At 37.4% G+C, this 18,548-nt stretch overlaps 1 protein-coding gene across 1 annotated transcript; it reads left to right on the forward strand.

Annotated features, from left to right (window-relative positions):
- The first annotated feature begins 17,880 nt into the window (after nucleotides 1-17,880).
- On the forward strand, nucleotides 17,881-18,243 carry LOC145113025 (putative mitochondrial protein AtMg00820). Its single transcript, XM_079049136.1, has one exon. The coding sequence runs from the start codon at nucleotides 17,881-17,883 to the stop codon at nucleotides 18,241-18,243; it is 363 nt and encodes a 120-aa protein (XP_078905262.1).
- Nucleotides 18,244-18,548: the final 305 nt, after the last annotated feature.

Consider the following 18,548-nt stretch of genomic DNA (forward strand, 5'->3'; position numbering starts at 1 on the left):
TTACTTTGCCAACGAACTTCGCATTACTACCATCTTTTAATGAGCCACTTCCCCCCATACCAGCTTTCGATCCCATGCCAACACTCACACCTCCTTCTCCCCCTTGCACCCCTGTGCGAACAGGCGGGGCATCAGTTGGCATCATATTAATCAAATTTGAGAGTGGAGCTAATTCAGCTTGAATAGTAGAATCCAACAATCAAAACTTCTGAGTTAAAAAATATGGAGTAAGCAATGATGATGAAGTTGAACCAAGAACCGAAATAGATCCTTGAGAGTATTCAAAAGTTCTTTCAACTTTGCGACTTCCTGAACATTAGACACAGCCTTCGAATCAAACTTTGGAAGTAAGGAATTATACCACTTAACCGCATTTGCGACAGCATCATCAATTATATGTACCTTGGTGTGAAGAGATGAATTATTGTGATCAAGAGCTGCAACTTCCTTAGCCATTTCAGAACGAAGTAACTCAATCTTCAAGTTCACATCCTCACGAACCTTTTTGATATATTGAATAAACAAAATATGTCTTTCTTTTGCAACTGTTTTCAACTCCTTGACCTCATGATTGAAAGAATCAGATTGAGACTTCATTCGCAACTCATTGTTCTTGTCCATTTCATCCATTGTATTTTTCAAACAAAGTTGTTGTGCCTTAAGCATCACATATACTTCGATCCCAGAGACATGATTTCTACTCCCAGCATCAGCTTGAAGTTGCAATAATGAACTGAGCTTCATGTTGAGAATTCCGAACTGCTTACCAGACATAAACATATGATCTGGTATGTTCTCTTCTTCTGGATCAAACTGAATGTCAGCAAAAGAGACCATTTTATCGTCGCTTTAAGTGATATCATCAGGGATAGATTTAGGTCCCTTCAGTGGATTGAGAAGGAAATAACGAAGTAATGGGTTGTTCCAGGATGTTTTGAAAAGTTGGTGATGTAGTGGATTGAGGTAATGTTGGAAAAATGGGAGTTTGAAATGGTGATAGAGAAGTAGTGGTATCAATGGTAGATGTGTCGAAAGTGGATGAAATAAGAATGGTAGAAGTACCTTGGGCTTCGTTATTCGACACCCCATCACCCTTGTTGACATTTGCATCCATATCAGATATGTTTATAGGGATGCCTGAAGTCCGAACCTCCTCAAAAAATGATTCGGCAGTCGAAACTCCGAGTGGTATGACTGTTGTCTGCTTAGGGGCGGATACTTGCGAAGGATCACCTTGATTGATGGTTGTGTCCACATGAGATGCTTCCACATTGCCACCAGGACCTCCAGTCTCCTCGAAAACTAACTTGATTGGAGAGCCCCTTGACGGTGATGAAAAGCCCATATCAACTTGACGAATTGGAGACTGAGAGTTGCCACTGTCTTCGAAGTCAGTCTCAACAACCACTTCGACCAACGGATCTTGAACATGCTTTTGCTTCTTTTGAATATTCTTGACTATATCTCTTGCCCTTCACTTTTTGGATGCTGGAGAAACTAGAGTAGGAATCTCACGAATCTTGATTCCTTTGTGAGAGAGTTGAGGTTTGCAAAATCGTTTTGAACCAGAAAACCCTTTTGGTGAGGACAAGGACTTTTTAGCGGTTTCTTCTTCGATAATAGACTGCTCAGGATAGTGTCGAGGCCTATGAGCCATTTTATTTTATATGCTTGAGAACCCCAGACTTTGATGGCATAACCTCCTTATCAGATTCTTAAACAACCTTATCATAAACAGGTTTCTTTGTTTCCTTCTCAGTAGGCATAGAAGCAGACTTAACAATCTTTTTAGGAGAAGGATTAGGCTTCGATGGAGTAGCCTTGGTAGCCTTCTTGGAACTCTTAGTGCGTTTAGAAGTAACAACAACACCTTTCGCCAATAACACCCCAGTTTCAATTGAGGGATTGATAGTTTGAAGATAAGCAAGAAGAACAGGATCAGCAGGATCGACTTTTCAAAGCATAGTATCAGGAATCCGCGCCACAGTCGGAAAAACATCCAAATCATCCATCATAACCTTACGATGTTGGTAAATGCCAAACTCAGTCGTAGGATCATCCACAGGAACCATGATCCCTTATTTTTCGTAAACATACTTCAGTATCAGGCTCCAATAGCGAGCACAAGAAACTCCATCAACAACACTAGTATTAGCAATACTATTCACAAACTCTTGCCACAACTGAGTTGCATATTCAACCTTTAAATCATAGTACAACCCTGCGACCATAGCATAAATCTCTAGTTTCGCCTTATCCAATACGACACTTCGACCAGTTAGACATCGAAGAAATATCCCAAAAAGAAAGTTCCATATACAAGGAAGAGATGATTTCTTAAAGTCACTTATCTTGGTAAGCACTGGTTGATGACCTATTTCGTTGAACATATGAACCACCTGTTCATTCGAAACCTTATAAAAAGGTTCTTCGTTGGGTATGTTCAATATTTGAGCAAACTGCTTCTTTGTTAACTTGTACTTGTTCTCATTTGTCAACTGAAAAGTAACCACTTTGGTTATCTTGTTGAATACAACATTGAAACCAGCAAGCGAAAAACATGTCACTGGAATAGAAAAAGAGGCCAACATTGCAGTAGATAAAACCGAGTGATTTAAAGCGACAATAAGCATCTACAGTTCTTCAGGATACTAGCTAATATCAGATTGAACTCGATAATTAGTACCCTGAATCTTCAGTAATAGTTTGAGAAAGATCAATGTTCACATTTGTGGCCGCCATTTTTAGGGTTTGAAACTATTGGAGAAAACAGAGCGTATATGGAAAGAGAATTGGGAAAATCTTGATTTTGATCGCGTAAAGTTGGAATGAAATTACCCAAAACCATTTTATACGTAAACCCCACGTTTGAATTTGAAGAGTTAACCATTAAAACCGTGTCGCGTGTTTCCTTGTAAATCGGACCTATAGCCGTAAAAGTAGCCACATCTGAAAAGTGATGAGCACTTTTCCTTGAAAATTGTGAAGCAGCTAAATCGTCACATCAACAAATACATCAGGTTGAATATTCAAAGAATTTGGTAAAGATCCATTTTGCTCCCCTTCAACAATTGGATCAATGTGATGATGTTCCCCCTCGACATCGACATTCATTTGATTATGCTCCCCCTCGAAAGTATGCTCCCCTTCGACATCATTAGTTAAACTCAAGTGCTCCACCTCCACTTGATCATTGGGTAAAACTGGCAGACTTTCGTTTTTCATTGGAGAATTCGTTGAAGAGGTCAAATCATCATCATCCTGTGTGATAGTCGAATCATCAGAATGCTTCAAAGGTTCAGCTACTTTATTATCATCAGCATGGATTTCTGCATCGATAGCCCTGTCAGGTACACCAAAAATTAAATCATAATCAAAATATAAAGAATTCAAACTTTGAGATTCATCATTTGATTTATTAATGATTGGCTTCTGTTCAAAACTCTTTTCGACTCTTTTAACAAACTAATCATCAAAGGTAAGATTAAATGTTTCTTCAATTTTCCTTGTTCGCTTGTATAACACCATGTATGCCACAGAATTGTGAGAATATCTCAGGAATATCCCTTTATCAGCTTTTGACTGAAATTTGTAAAGGTTATCCTTAACATTCATAATGAAGCACCTGCAACCAAAAACATGGAAAATTTTGACATTTGGTTTCCTATTGTTAATGATTTCATAAGGGGTTATATTAAAACGATGATGAATGAAATATCGATTTTGAGTAAAACAAGCCGTCAAAACTGCTTCAGCCCAAAGATATTGTGGAAGATTCGCATATGTAAGCATTGTTGTTGCTGCTTTGCAAAGAGACCGGTTTCCCCTTTCGAAAACACCATTTTGTTGAGGTGTGTAAGGAGAGGAAAAATTATGCGAAATTCCTTTATCAGTTAAAAACGAATCAAGAATCTTATTCTTGAACTCTGAGCCATTATCACTCTTGATCTTACGAACCTTTTTCTTCAGACTCAATTCAATTTTTTTGATGAAGTGGATCATTACTTGAGCTGCTTTTTGATTTTAGTCGTAGAAACTACACCCAAGTAAACCTGGAAAAACCATCAACAATAACCAAGATGTACCTCTTCTAGTTGAGAGTTTCAACAGTCGAATGGCCACAAAGGTTAATGTGAAGAAGTTCCAAAGGTTCAATGATCTTTGAATCAATGACATTCGGATGAACTTGTCGATGTTGTTTTCCTTGTTCGCAAGCTGCACACAAAGTATCATTATCAAATTTTAAGACAGGTAAACCACAAACAAGATCGTGTACTACCAATTTATTCAGATTCTTGAAATTCAAGTGTAAAAGACGTCGATGCCATAGCCAGGTTATGTCTGATGATGCTTTTGAGAGTAAGCAAACCGAGGGAACACCAACAATGTGTGTTATGTCAAGGGTAAACATATCGCCTTTTCTTTTTGACTTGAGAAGAACTTCTTTAGTATCTTTGTTTGAAATGACACTTCCTTCTTCCTCGAAGACAACATGATTACCAGTGCCCACAACAAGTTGCGAAACACTTATCAAATTGTGTTGAAGACCTTCGATGTATGCAACCCTGTTAATTGTGAACTTGCCATTCGCGACTTTGGCATAACCTTTTACATGACATTTGTGATTGTTGCCGAATTTCAGCACACCAGCATTATCTAGGCTCCGATAGTCTCGCAAGTTTTCCTTCCTACCCGTCATATGACGAGAGTAGCCACTATCAATGTACCATTTGTCATCATATTGATCGTCACACGAAACCTACAATTAGTAAAAAAAATGAGGTCCCTAAGGCTTTTTGGATCCTTGGTGATTAGAGTTCAAAACACTGTGAAAAGAAGATCCTAACACCCAATTACGAACTTTTGATTTCAAACTATCAATTAAGTCCACTTCGTTAGACAAGGGTATTGAAATGAAATCATTTGTTGGTTGAGGATCATCACTGACTTTCGCCTTTTTCTGCTCAATTCTTTTCTCATCAACCTTAGCTTTAGAAACAACTTTCCATATTTAAAGGACTTTCCTTTACCCTCCAACCAATTATTGATATTTTTCACATCAGTTTTCCCTTTTGCAAACGAAATTTTAGATGTTTATTTCGAAGAAGGAGAATTGGGAAAATTCGGTTGTTTGGGTTTGAATGTTTCTTTTCTCTTTACATTTTCATTTAACTTTTCAAAATATTGTTTTGAAAACACTGGCTTTGCTTGTGGTTGAAAACGATTTTGTAAATGTTTTTTATAACCAACATTTGATTCATGAAAAACTTGGGATGCATTCGAAAATCGTTTTTGAATTGAAATTGAGTACAATTCCTTTGTACATTGGATTGAAAATCATTTCTTTGAAATCGATTTTGTGAAAACTTATTGTTCTGATGATTAAAAACAAAATTCTTTGAGCGTTGCTTTTTCCCAAAATTTTCACTTCTTGGTTTTTGAACACTTGATTTTGGTGAAGATTTTGAGTCATTTGAGTTTCTCTTTGAAAAATCTTTTTGTTGTATAGCAGGTTTTGAAATGGGTTTGTTTTCAACGAAAGAGATGTTCAGTCTTTTCTTTTGTCAGACGTTTTTGGTGATAAAACATGTTGTTTCTTTTCTGAATCAAAATTTTGCCAATAAACTTTCTTTCGAGCTTTGGTCATTGAAATCGCATTTTCTTTTGAAGTCTTTTCAATTTATTCTTTGAAATTTTGAGCATTTTGAATTGGTTTTTGAGAAACTTTTTCATTTGTTTGTTGTTCAACCCAATTTCTTTCGAGCTTTGGTTTTTCAGATTTAACCACCCAATTTCTTTGTGGTTTTTGTCTTTGGAAAGTGTACGTGTTCTTGTTGAGGTTATTTTCGAATGTGCATTGGGTTGAGAAAAATCCTTCTTTCGAAACTCTCTTGTTGTCCTCTTCAACAATTTTGTTGATTTCAGGTTATACTTGATCACCATTTCCTGAAGTAACAAACACCTGATTTGGAAAGATAACATCATTTGTGCATTTGAAGTTGGGATAAACGACAGAATTCAATTCGAAATAATGAGAGCCTTTTTCCTTCATTTCATCATCAAACTTCTCAGTTTCCTCATAAACCTGGTCTACTACAACCCTGGGTATAGTCGTTTCGATGGGACCATCATCTTTCTCATAATCACTATCTATTTGACTATCTTCGACAGTCACATGGTCCAGATCATGAACTTTAGAAGTTGAGGGTTGGTGAGTGTGAACTTTAACCGAAGAATCATTACAAATTTCTTTACCCTTGGCTATAGAAGTGACATTAATGACAGATAACTTTGAACAGTCAACAACTTCCTCCTCCTCAACTTCACTGATATTATCAGAATCATCTTCAATATCAGCAAAATTGTTTTGAGAGTCATATGTCGAATTCTCAGTTCATTTTTAAAATTTGTATTTTTTATTTTTGGTCAAGGTCTCATTGAGAATATTAACAAGATCATTTGCATTTAAACAATCATCAATCTTAACAATTTCATATGCATATGTGTCATTTGGGACCTTATCAAACTTAGATATTTTCTTTTCACAGTTATAGGATGTCGAATCAATTTTCTCCCTTTAGAAAGCTAAAAAGGGTAATAGCTTCCTATGTTGTTCTTTGCTAATTTCTGACGAATGATGCATTGCAGTCAATTTCCCATAAAAACGCTTAGCCGAATTACAGTATGTATTTCTTTGTTTAAGCAAAATACTATTATCAGTTCGAAGACTGTCTCTATCACACATGAAATTTGTTAAATGTAAATCTAAATGATCTATTTTATACTTCTTGGACTTCAAATCTCTTTGAGTATCTAGCAGTAATTTCTTAGACCTTTCAGCATCACTACTAGCATAAATAAGCAGATCATTAACATATGTAATAGCTTCATCAAACTCAGATAAAATCGAATTATATGCACTATTAGTAATATTAAAGATTCAAAAAGAGAACGAACCTGCAAAGTCATAGGAGACTTATGTGCAGTGGTTGAAACAAAGCATCTCCCTGTAACATTCTCCTCATCCGCTTCTTCAAACCTTGCGAACATCGCTCAATGAGTCAGGTTTCGCATCTCCTCATCATCTGATCCTAAAAACCAAATTTGATACGTCCCTTCCTCATCATCAATTCCCTTCGCAACCAAAGACATTCCTTTAGTTTTCGCTCTCACCTCTTCAAGCCTCTCCACATAGTAGGCTTCGTCCTTGACTATACTCTTCTTCTCATTTCTCTTCTTGAGCATGCAGTCACTCGCCATGTGCTTCGCACCATTGCAATAATGGCAGTCGAACCCTGAATCTCCCTTGAGCTTCTTCTCTATCTTTGCTTCCTCAGTCTTCACTTTTTTTTTCTCAAATCTCTTCTCATCATTCACATTATTCCCAGAAGAATTTCCTTTCATCTCACTTGTTCTTGACTTCGAATTAAATGGCTTTTTGAAGAATTTATTCACCCGGTTGTTCGAGTAAAAAGCTAGTGCTTCGTCTTCAGAATTGTCGATCAAACCTTCATCTTCCGAGCCCTCATTTTCAGCTGTTTCTTTCTCAACTTCTTTACTCGCCACCTTCGACATCAGTACCAGAGGACCACCCAAACTGTTCCTTGTTTCATCAGGAATGTTATTTACTTCAATTTCTTGTGCCTTCAACACATTGTAAAGATCACTTAGAGAAAAGTAGTCAAAACTTTGTTGAGTTTTTATCATCAAGCTGACATTGCGTCGTTCCTTACGAAGTCCCATGATGAAAGTCATGTTGAACTCTATTGTTGAAATAATGACTCCATATCTATTACACTTGTATATTAGTTCATTCAGACGATCGTAATAGAGCTCAATTGATTCACCTTCTTTCTGCTTGAATTCTCCTAATTCAAGCAGACACTGCTTAACAGAGTATATCTTAGTATTCTCACTCCCTTGGTACTTTTCCTTCAACATGTCCCAAATTTCTTTTGATGTCTTTCAGCAACGCATATAGTTGTAAACAATTGGAGGAAGAGCACCACAGAGTTCACACATACATCTCTTCTCATTTTTCTTCAGCTTCTCAGCTTGTTGAGAAACATCTTGATTGGCAGCAGCAGTTCCAACATTTTGTCACATAGTCAGAGAACGAACTTCACCAATGATGCATTTGCAGAGATCTTCGTCGATTCCATTCAGATAGTCTTCCATACGATCAACCCATTGATCATAGTATTCTGGAATAAACATAGAAATTTTTGTTGATGAACCGAGAAGATGAGAATAAGAGGTCATCGTATTCATATTGAAATTAGCCATTGTTTTACGGACGAAATTTGTGAAAAGCTTCAGAAATTGAGATTTGATGCACAAAACTTCCAGAAAACAGACACAAATATGTCGATTAAACAAACCGAACGCAGAATCGAATCAATACAAAAGATCTATATTGATTTTCGAAATCAAAAGTGCGAAATATTCTGAATCTAGAACTAGACTAAAAAATTTGAGAAAATCATATCGCAACTGTATGAATCCTGCTCTGATACCAAATGTAGTTATTATTAATCGAGTATATGACATGAATCAGAGTATAGATTGAAATATGAACACAGAATGTAAATATGACCTGGTTGGCTCGATTACGCTTTTGAAAGATACAGAGAAAAATAGAGTACAAGTCGAAGTCTCCCAAAAGATTACTCTAACTGTAGTACCTATCCCTTATTTATAGCGATGACAAAAGTGTACAAAAAAATACATAAGGGTCTAAACAATATAGCTTCGAAACTAACAATGCCCTTATGCAAGAACAACAAAACAGTCTTCGACACTAAGACGTAACCAGGAATGCTTCGACACCTCACAACCAATTTCGACCCCTACACCCCCCATTCCATATCTTGGTAGAGTCAACAAGAGTTGATCATAAGAAGTGTAAGGAGCACATTTAATCTATTTAAATGAACATAACATTCATCGAAGCATTTTCCCATATGCCCAAATATTCCAAGTTTATGAAAGACCTCCTATTAAAACGAAAGAAACTATACGACTCTTATAGCATCTTGATAATTGAACAATGCTCAACTACTGTAATGAACAAGCTATTGAATAAAATGTATGACCGGGGAGTCTCACCTTACCGTTCCATTTTGGAAACTCAATAATGATACAAGCTTTAGCCGATTCTGGGGAAAGTATCAATTTAATTCCACATTCCTTTTTGAAGAAACTCAATTTACCAAATTCTAACACAACAAAAATGGTGATCTATATAGAAAACAAGATGCTAACATACCCTAAAGGCATTATGAAGGATCTACTTGTAAACATTGGAAAGTTTATATTTCTGATTGACCTCGTGGTGATCTATATGGAGGAAGATTGTGACATTACGATAATCCTTGGAAGACAATTCCTTAGTACCGTACAAGTTTTTGTCAACATACACAGTTTATGTAACCTTAAGAGTAGGTTTCGAAGAGATTATATGTTAGGTCGATCAAACCGCAAAGGATTAAAATTCAAGTGATGATGAAGTATTTTATGTAAAAAAATGTTTGCTAAGGAAATATATGAGATAATGAAAGGGATGATAGATGACGACTTAATGAAGGAGGAAGAATTTGAAGAAGATATGTGCAGATAGGACACATAGATAGCAGAAGAATATGAAAGATTGATGACAAAAGAAGAAGATTCACAACACGAGGACTCCACCAACACGTCTCATAGTAAGGAAACATCACAATCGGATTTTGTATCTAAACTAAGTTCGCAACGTGAACCATCCATCAATATCGACGTGATAGTCGATAACTTCAATATATATTTGTAAGGTTATACCTTATGATCTGATGAGTCAAACACTCTATACGCTGACTGCCAACGTGAACGCCAACATCAGCATAAGCACTAGAGTCTCAAGACATTACCAACGTCATCATGTAGATTAGCGTCAACGTGTAGTTAAGTAACATAATGTAATCTTTGTATATTAGGTAATTATACAAATATGTATATAATAGATAGCAAATTCGATATATTTGTGATAAGGATCGGTTCTTAGTATAGATTAGATTAAACCCCTTGATTGAAGGGATATACTAGTATAGTTTAGTATATATTCAACATTAGGGTGAAACCCTAATCTAAGTCTTGGTGACCGTATTTGTGAAAACCCGTTTTCTTGGTGAAAACAAACCCTTTCTTGGTGAAAGACAACTCTATGAATATCTCGTATGATTTGCTTTTCTGTTCTTTATTTGCTTAGTTAGTTTGTTCCTGTTTATTATACTTGAAGTCTATTTGATTGATACTAACCTTCAATTTGTATCGGAGTTGGTTTTTGATACACTCAAGTTATCATGTCGACTTCTTACAATCCTAAATCCTTTGGTCTCAACAAGATTCCTCTTTTCGATGAGAACAACTTCGCCATGTGGAAAACAAAGGCCATGGTTGTTCTTGAAACCATGGACTATGAGATGATTAAATTTTTTGAAAAAAGTCCTCACGTTCCTATGTATCAACCTATGGTCAACAATGCTCCCGTTGGTCCTTGAAAGAAAAAATCAGAGACTAGTTATGACGAAGATGAAAAGAAATTGATTAGTCTTGATGTGAAAGCGAGATCAATGGTAGGAAACTCTCTTCCCTATCACATGTATCATCTTGTACAAAATTGTGATTCGGCTGAGGAGATGATGGATATGCTAATAGTGGCTTATGAAGGCACTGTGAAAGTTCTAGCTACTACCGTCAACAACCTCAATCAAAGATATGAGAATTTATTTGCTCAACAAGGTGAATCACTAACCTAAACTTTTAATAGATTTAACTGTTTGGTTAATGATATGTGCATGTTGGGATTTGTCAAGCATTCTTCTTAATTGGTTCTGAAGTTCTTGGGCTCTCTTGGGAAAATCTAGGAATATCACGCTGATGTCCTTAAAAATAGTGAAAAGATCAATGCCATGGATTTGAACTCCTTGTTTGGAAATCTACGAAATTACAAAGAGACCAAAGCTCTTCATAAAGACATCATGAATGAATCAAGCGAGGAAAAGTCTATTGTCTTGGTTTCTCAAAAGGAAGCCATGAAGCGCATCAGCGACACAGATGACTCTGATCAGGGTGAAGAGAGTGGTGAAGATTTTACTGATAAGCTTGTTGTCAGCGCTGCTCTTATTGTCAAACGTTATGAAGAAAACATATCAAATAGGGTTAGAAGAGCTCAGTTTAAGGGAGGCAGTTCAGCAAGGAGATCCACTTTAGAGAAGAAAAACACAGGTAACCATTTTAACTATGGAAGCCCTAACCATTTTGCTAGGGATTGCAAAGAGAAGAAAGAAGCTCAAAGTTAAGAGAGCTATGAAGTGTTATACAAGAAGTTGTTGGCTCACATGAAGAAAGAGAACATCTCTCTACCAAAACCTTTCATTGAAAAACCAGAGGATCATGAAGAATAGGTGTAAGAAGAGGAGACATTTGAAGATAAGGGGCTAAATGTTAAGGGTCTTATGGGTCTTATCAATGATTCCCCTGATGGTAATCTCAAAATGTGTGATGCTGATACTTCTCAAGTTGTCTAACGGTCGAGTCAAATTCTAGAACACTACTTTGTTCCTTGACAGCGGGTGCTCTAGAAACATGACCAGTCTGAAGTCCCTATTAATAGATTTTGTGGAAAAAGATGGCCCTATTGTGGTTTTTGGCCATAACAATGAAAAGATGTTATGGGCGTTGGAACATTTGAGTGAAGGAGGTGTTCTATGTCAAGGGTCTAAAAGGCAATCTTATTTCCATTAGTAAACTTTGTGACATTGGTTATAAGGTCCTCATTGATGGTTATGAAGGAACGGTTCTTGCCTCTAAGAACAAAATTGTGCTCACTTCACTCAGGGACAACAACATTTATAAGCTTTGATTTTACGTGTTTAGGCAATGCTACTTTATTTTTTCAGTTTTGTTTATGCATTGCTACTTTAAAGCTTTTGAACATAAGCTGCTACAGTTTTAGTATACTTTGATTTTGTGCTTCAAAGTTGTTTTTTTTAACTTTTATTTTACCAAAGAAGTATATATTGTACATTTTTCTTCTAACATTGCTCATGCATGTTCTTCTCTTTCGATAGTGACCTAAACTGATTTGTTCATTTGAAAAGGACTAGTGTATCTATTGAAACAAAAAGTGACCCTCTTCAGCTACGGAACCGCAAACCTATTGTCTTGATGATACCGCATAGAAGCTTCTACCGGAGACCGTTTTGTGAACGTTGAAGAACCGCAGGATTGAAAAGATGAACCGTAAAGTGAAGATTTGCATGAAGATAGTATAGTTTATTTTAACTGACATTGCTTGTATTCTATGTATTATCCGGTGAACCATTCATGGTCACCGAAATCAGTTACTTTAGATTATTTTCTTATTTCAATGTAACTTTCGGGACTCTATAAATAGAGCATCCCTCTTCATGTATTCTTACCACCACTTCCAGAATTCTTATTGAAATACAAGATCGTTCATTTTTATGTCTATTATCTTAACTGATAAACCAAGTCCCTCTTCACTTTAGTTGATCACAGTTACTAACTAGTGTTTGCATGCAAACCTTGTTATGATTCAACTTGCTTTCTACTTGATATAACTTGTTGCTATTTATTTCCTTTATATTTCAGTAATCTAACTTTTCTAACTTATTATTGTTGAGCTAACAAGATCCTTTGGGATTAACTTATTATTCCGCAACTTATCATCTTGTATTAACTTTTGTTCAAGTTTTTCTCTCAACAATTAGTATCAGAGCCTAAGTGGTTACTTTTTAAACGAAACTCTAATTTTAGAAAGCCTTCTATACCGCTGAAGCTCATTCTTAAAAAAAACAAAAAAAAACAAGGAAATATGGCACAAGCTTATTCATTGAACATTTCCAACATTCTTGGAGGCTCGAACAGAGCTCCAATACTCGTTGCAAGTGAATACCACCATTGGTCTCAGAGAATGGAAAGGTATCTTAAGAGACTCGGTAGATATGTATGGAGGTCTGTGGAAGAAGGACCCCATGTCCCTATTCTCACTCCCGTTCAAGCAGATGGTGCTCAGACATCCATGAACCGACCAACAAATGATGATCTTGATAAAATGGAGAAAGACGCCACAGCCTTTTATGAACTTTCATGTAGTGTTGCTCCAGATAACTTCGACGTCATCATCAACTGCAAGTTTGCCAAGGAGATCCGGGATGTGCTAAAAAATCTTTACTAGGGGTCAGAACAAGCTCAGGACAAAAAGCTCACCACTACTCTCATTGAGTTCAACAACTTTAAAGCTCTTCCCGGTGAAAGTCTTGACGATTCATTCAAAAGGTTCAACCTCATCATCACGAAGCTGTCAAATGTTGGTACAATCCGCAGTAATCACGACAAAAACTTGCAATTCCTCAACGGTTTGGGTGGACATTGGACTACTACTAAGATGATAGTCCAAGGAGACAGAAAGATCCACACTCTCTCACTATTCAAGCTATACGGTGAACTTCAAGCCCAAGAATCGATGTTGTTAAAGGATTGTGCAGACCTGGGTGGACCACTTGCTTTGATGGCTCAAACTCCAAAGTTAAAAACTCCTCAGTAGCCATATCCCACAGAATCACCGCAATCGTATAAAGCTGATTAAAATCTTGATGACGAAGAAGAGTTTCAGAATGCCATTTCCCTAGTCAGCCAACAGTTCAATAGACTCCCACCACCATCCTTTCGTAAAAACCAACAATTCATTAAACCACCTTTCAATCGCAATTTCAACATGCAGAGTAAGCATCTATGATATCCCATAAATCGACATCATCCTTCACAACTGCATAATGCTCCTTCAAAATAGATAATGCAGACCAAAAAAACCTTCAGACTCCGGTACCACTACCGAAGACAAAGATGGATTCATTGTTTGCCATAAGTGTCACAACAAAAACCACTTTGCCAAATACTACAAAGGAAACGTGGTAAAGGACAAGGCATTCTACCTCAGATTGGATCAAGAAGTGGAGGAAAGAGAAAAGGCAAGAGCTTTTGTTGCTCAAGGGAGAAGGGATCATCAAGTGTGGTCCTCGGGTGATGAAGATGAAGAAATTGACAACAACAAGAAGAACGGGAAAATATGCATGGTGGAAACTAGTGTGGAAGACGGATCAACAAACCTACAAAGGAACTATTGCTACATGGAAAAAAATGGGACTCTCAGCATCGTCGAGCATGTAAAAATAATGATTCAGTCAAATAATTACAGCATGCATGACTGTGAACCTTACTTAGAAAGACTTAATGACACTTGTGTTGTCGTCCTTACAGACTACAACAAAGCCCTAGACGAAAAGAATATAGCGACCCAAGAGCTGTACCATATGAGAGGATGACTATAAGAAAAAAAACTTAAGGCCATTATGTTAAAAAAGGATTTGTTGTTAGAGAAAGATGCTAGAGTGTTAGGTGAAACCCAACTAGATATTGCTCTGAATCAACGTGATCTTGCCCAAAAAGAAATTGTACGCTTAAATCATTTAATTGAAAAACTCTTTACTGAAAGTGAGGCTATTTAGAATTTAGTGAATAATGGGACCGTAGACAACACTTGTAATTGGGGATGGTTATATGGGTATTCTACCGATGAAAACTCTCCTCCCCGGTTTGATGCTGGTCGTCCCTATCTCCCACCAGACCGGACTTTTCACTATCCAGTCAATGAAAAAACTTATCCCGAAGACATAAGATGTCACTTCGGTAGACTTCATGAACTGAGCAATAATTGTGTCATTGAGGAAATTCTTCCTGAATCCTCGGGTAATGTAGATAATTTCTTACCCATTATTGGCACAATCTGTCCCTGTTCTCAGTCCAGTTAAGATGTGGATGATGAAATTGTTTTGGAAGGACCTGAACTAATTGTAAATTGTCCATCTTTGCCCTCCAAGACATGTCCCAACCAAGAATCATCAAAGAGTTACTCTGCGGTAGTCCAGTTCTCTATACCGCAGACCCCTGTCAAAAGCACAAGTATTCTTCAGCCCATTTTGCATGAAGTTCCCATTGATAATTTCGAATTTGGAAAATGTTCTCAAGGTCATGAACTCTCTAGTTCTGATGACTCAAGTCCTCTATTTTTACCTCAAACAAATAATTCCAAGAAACCTCAACTAAATGTTCTTGATGTTGTCACAGCTAAGAAGGAAGAAAAATTGGCTCTGGTAAACGAGATCAGATCCCGACGTGAAAAGCGGGAAGCCGATTTCAAAAAGAAAACATTCAAACACCAGACCACGTTTTCAAAAACCCACGACTGCAAAATCTTTTTCAAAAATCCACTGCGGTTGATGGATCATGCAAAAAATCATGTCCAGTGACTAAACCTCTTGACTCAAACAAAATTGGAAATTTTCAAAAAGGAGTCAAGTCAACATCATCAAATTCCTTAAAAGACACAAAAATGAAAGGTATTTTACACACTTCACAAACTTCAAAAAACCTTCTCAAAATCCAGTGGACAATACCAAGAGACACCAACCTCGGACCAGACACAAACAAAAGGCCACACCCTCTAGACCATTGACTAGGTATGGTCTGTGGATCAATGAAAAGAACTTATCTTTTCTCTTTGATCCACTTCCATCGAAGACCTGTCCAATCCCAACTCAGAAAACTCCAAAAGATGTGACTCATCATGGTTCCAAACAAACATGGAAAAAGAAATCAGTGTCTAAAACCCACATGCATGCATATGTTAATAAAGTTTCCCACATTACCACGGGATCCAAACTTGTTTGGGTGCCCAAACTAACCAACTGATTGTGCAGGCAATGTGCAAAGAGGAACAAGATGAAGAATGGTTAATCGATAGTGCCTGCTCCTTGCACATGACAGGAAGGTTGGAATACCTTCGACATTTCAGGCCAATTAGAAGTGGTGGACATGTCACATTTGGAAACAATGCAAACGGGATCATTAGGGTTTATGGAGTATTGACTACGGGGAGCTTCTCTATTCAACGAGTTGCTTACGTAGAAGGTCTAAAACATAATTTGATCAGTGTGTGTCAATTATGCAAAGTTGGTCATCGGGTTGAGTTTGATAGTGAATGTTGCTACATCATGACGAATGACAGGAAAACTTGCTTGATCAAATCTAAAGCTGAAGGGACAGTGTATCCATTGGATGTCTCTTTGATCTTTGGTAAACCGCAGTTGTGTTTTTTTGTCAAAGGCAGTATCTGAAGTGAGTTGGTAATGGCACTACAACCTTGCTCACGTCAACTTCAGATACATCAACAACCCGGTAACCGAAGAGTTAGTCCGTGGACTACCAATATTGAAGTACAACAATGATACATTATGCCCATCATGCGAATGTGGTAAACAAACAAAGGATAGCCATCCTATGATAGTTGATTCTTCAATTGTTGAACCTTTAGAGCTACTTCACATTGATCTCTACGGTCCATCAATTGTATCCAATCTTCACCACAAGAAATATATTCTGGTCATTGTTGATGACTTTACTTGCTTCACTTGGGTCTTCTTTTTGAGACTCAAATCAGACTCACCGCAGATCATGATCAACTTCATCAAGGAAATAGAGCTCCAGATTAAACTACCAGTCAGGCGGATGTGGAGTGATAATGGCAATGAATTTACTAATCATCTCTTGAATGGCTTCTTAGTTTCCAAGGGCATCAGCCAAAACTTCTCGGCACCTTACACACCATAACAAAATGAAGTAGTTGAGAGAAGGAAGAAAATATTGGTTGAAACATCTAGATCGATTTTGAACTTTACCAATTTACCTCTCTACTTCTGGGCAGAAGCAGTGGCAATTTCATGTTTCGTTCAAAATCGAAGCGTCATTTGCAAACGCCTCAACAAGACTCCCCATGAAGGTCTCAACAATAAAAAACCCAATGTCTGATTCTTTCACATTTTTGGTTGCAAGTATTTTGTGATCAACAATAAGGATCAACTTAACAAGTTTGCACCGAAGTCATATGAAGGAATTTTCTTGGGTTACTCAACCAACAAAGTTGCATACAGGGTTCTCATACGACATACAAGACTAATAGTCGAAAGCTTTGATGTCAAATTCGATGACTATTATGTTTGCAGCACTGCTCCTTCAACAGAAACAAATTTCATCTTGGAAAGTGATATCACAACCTCATCGGGTTCGTGAAACATAGTTGAAGTAAACTATGATGATCTCTTCGATCCCGTAGAGACAAATCATCTTTCAGAAAGTTTCGTGTCTCCGGTAGCCCAAGAACAACATGCAGAAGTATTTGGACTAATCCAGCCTGACGAAACGTCATTCAATACTTCCACCTTGCCGGTTGAGGGGGAAAGTTCAGTTCCTTTGGAAGTTACAACCATCGAGGTTACAATATTTGAAGATGCTGCCCCAACACCTACCCGTAGACCAACCAATCAATCGAACGTATTTGAAGACTCTGAGGATGAAGAAGTTGAAAACATTGATACAAGAATGGATACAAGGATTATTAATCACTCGTCAGTTCATGGGGAACCAACATCACTGGCTTAGGGGGAACCGTCATCGGTTCAGAGGGAACTCCCATCTATAATCTAGGGGGAACTTCCAGTACCTACCGTAGAGCCCATTCCAACAGTCCAAAATTCATTTGCGGGCTGTTCACACATCGATGGGGAACTACCTTCAACTAGAAGACCCGAAGAGTCCTCAGATGTAGAGGATATTCCCCCAACCACATCCGCAGACCATCAGCAATCTCGTCTACACATTTGGACGAAAGATCACCCACCGGGTCAAGTCATCGGCAACCCGTCTTCAGGTATTCAAACTCGTTCTTCTACTGATTTAAATAACCATTGTCATGTTGCGGCATTCATGTCATCCGTCGAGCCCAGAACCACAAAAGAAGCACTTATGGAGCCCGATTGGATCATTGCAATGCAAAAGGAACTTGCTGAGTTTCAATGTAATAAAGTTTGGAAATTGGTACTGAAGCCAAAAGGTCACACTATTGTCGGTACAATATGGGTTTATAAAAACAAGCTAGATGAATCAGGTGTCATGGTACAAAACAAAGCACACTTAGTTGGAAAGGGCTATAGTCAACTTGAAGGTGTTGATTACGATGAAACATATGCACCATTTGCTAGGATGGAAGCCATAAATATTTTTTTAGCGTACACAGCTCATAAAAACATCAAGGTCCATCAGATGGATGTGAAAAGTACTTTCCTATAAGATGGAGAAAGCAGTATATGGTTCAAAGCAGGCACCAAGAGCATGGTATGAGAGTCTTTCAGAGTTTCTTGTCTCTTCAGGGTACAAAAGAGGTGTGATTGATCCCACTTTATTTAGACGAGCAAATGACAATCTTTTGATGCTTGTTCAAATTTATGTGGATGATATCATCTTCAGTTCAACGGATCAGGGAATGGTGGATGAATTTGCAAAGCTCATGACAAGCAAGTTTCAAATGAGCATGAATAGAGAGATTAACTTCTTTCTAGGTCTTTAGGTTAAAAAAGTCCCTCAAGGGATTTTCA

This window comes from Lactuca virosa, chromosome 5, assembly GCF_052849685.1.
Source record: "Lactuca virosa cultivar CGN04683 chromosome 5, Lactuca_virosa_CGN04683_v6, whole genome shotgun sequence".
In the NCBI taxonomy this organism is placed as follows: domain Eukaryota; kingdom Viridiplantae; phylum Streptophyta; class Magnoliopsida; order Asterales; family Asteraceae; genus Lactuca; species Lactuca virosa.

Excerpts from the sequence above, each read along its gene's own strand:
- LOC145113025 (XM_079049136.1), top strand. The coding sequence starts at position 17,881 with ATGTCATCCGTCGAGCCCAGAACCACAAAAGAAGCACTTATGGAGCCC.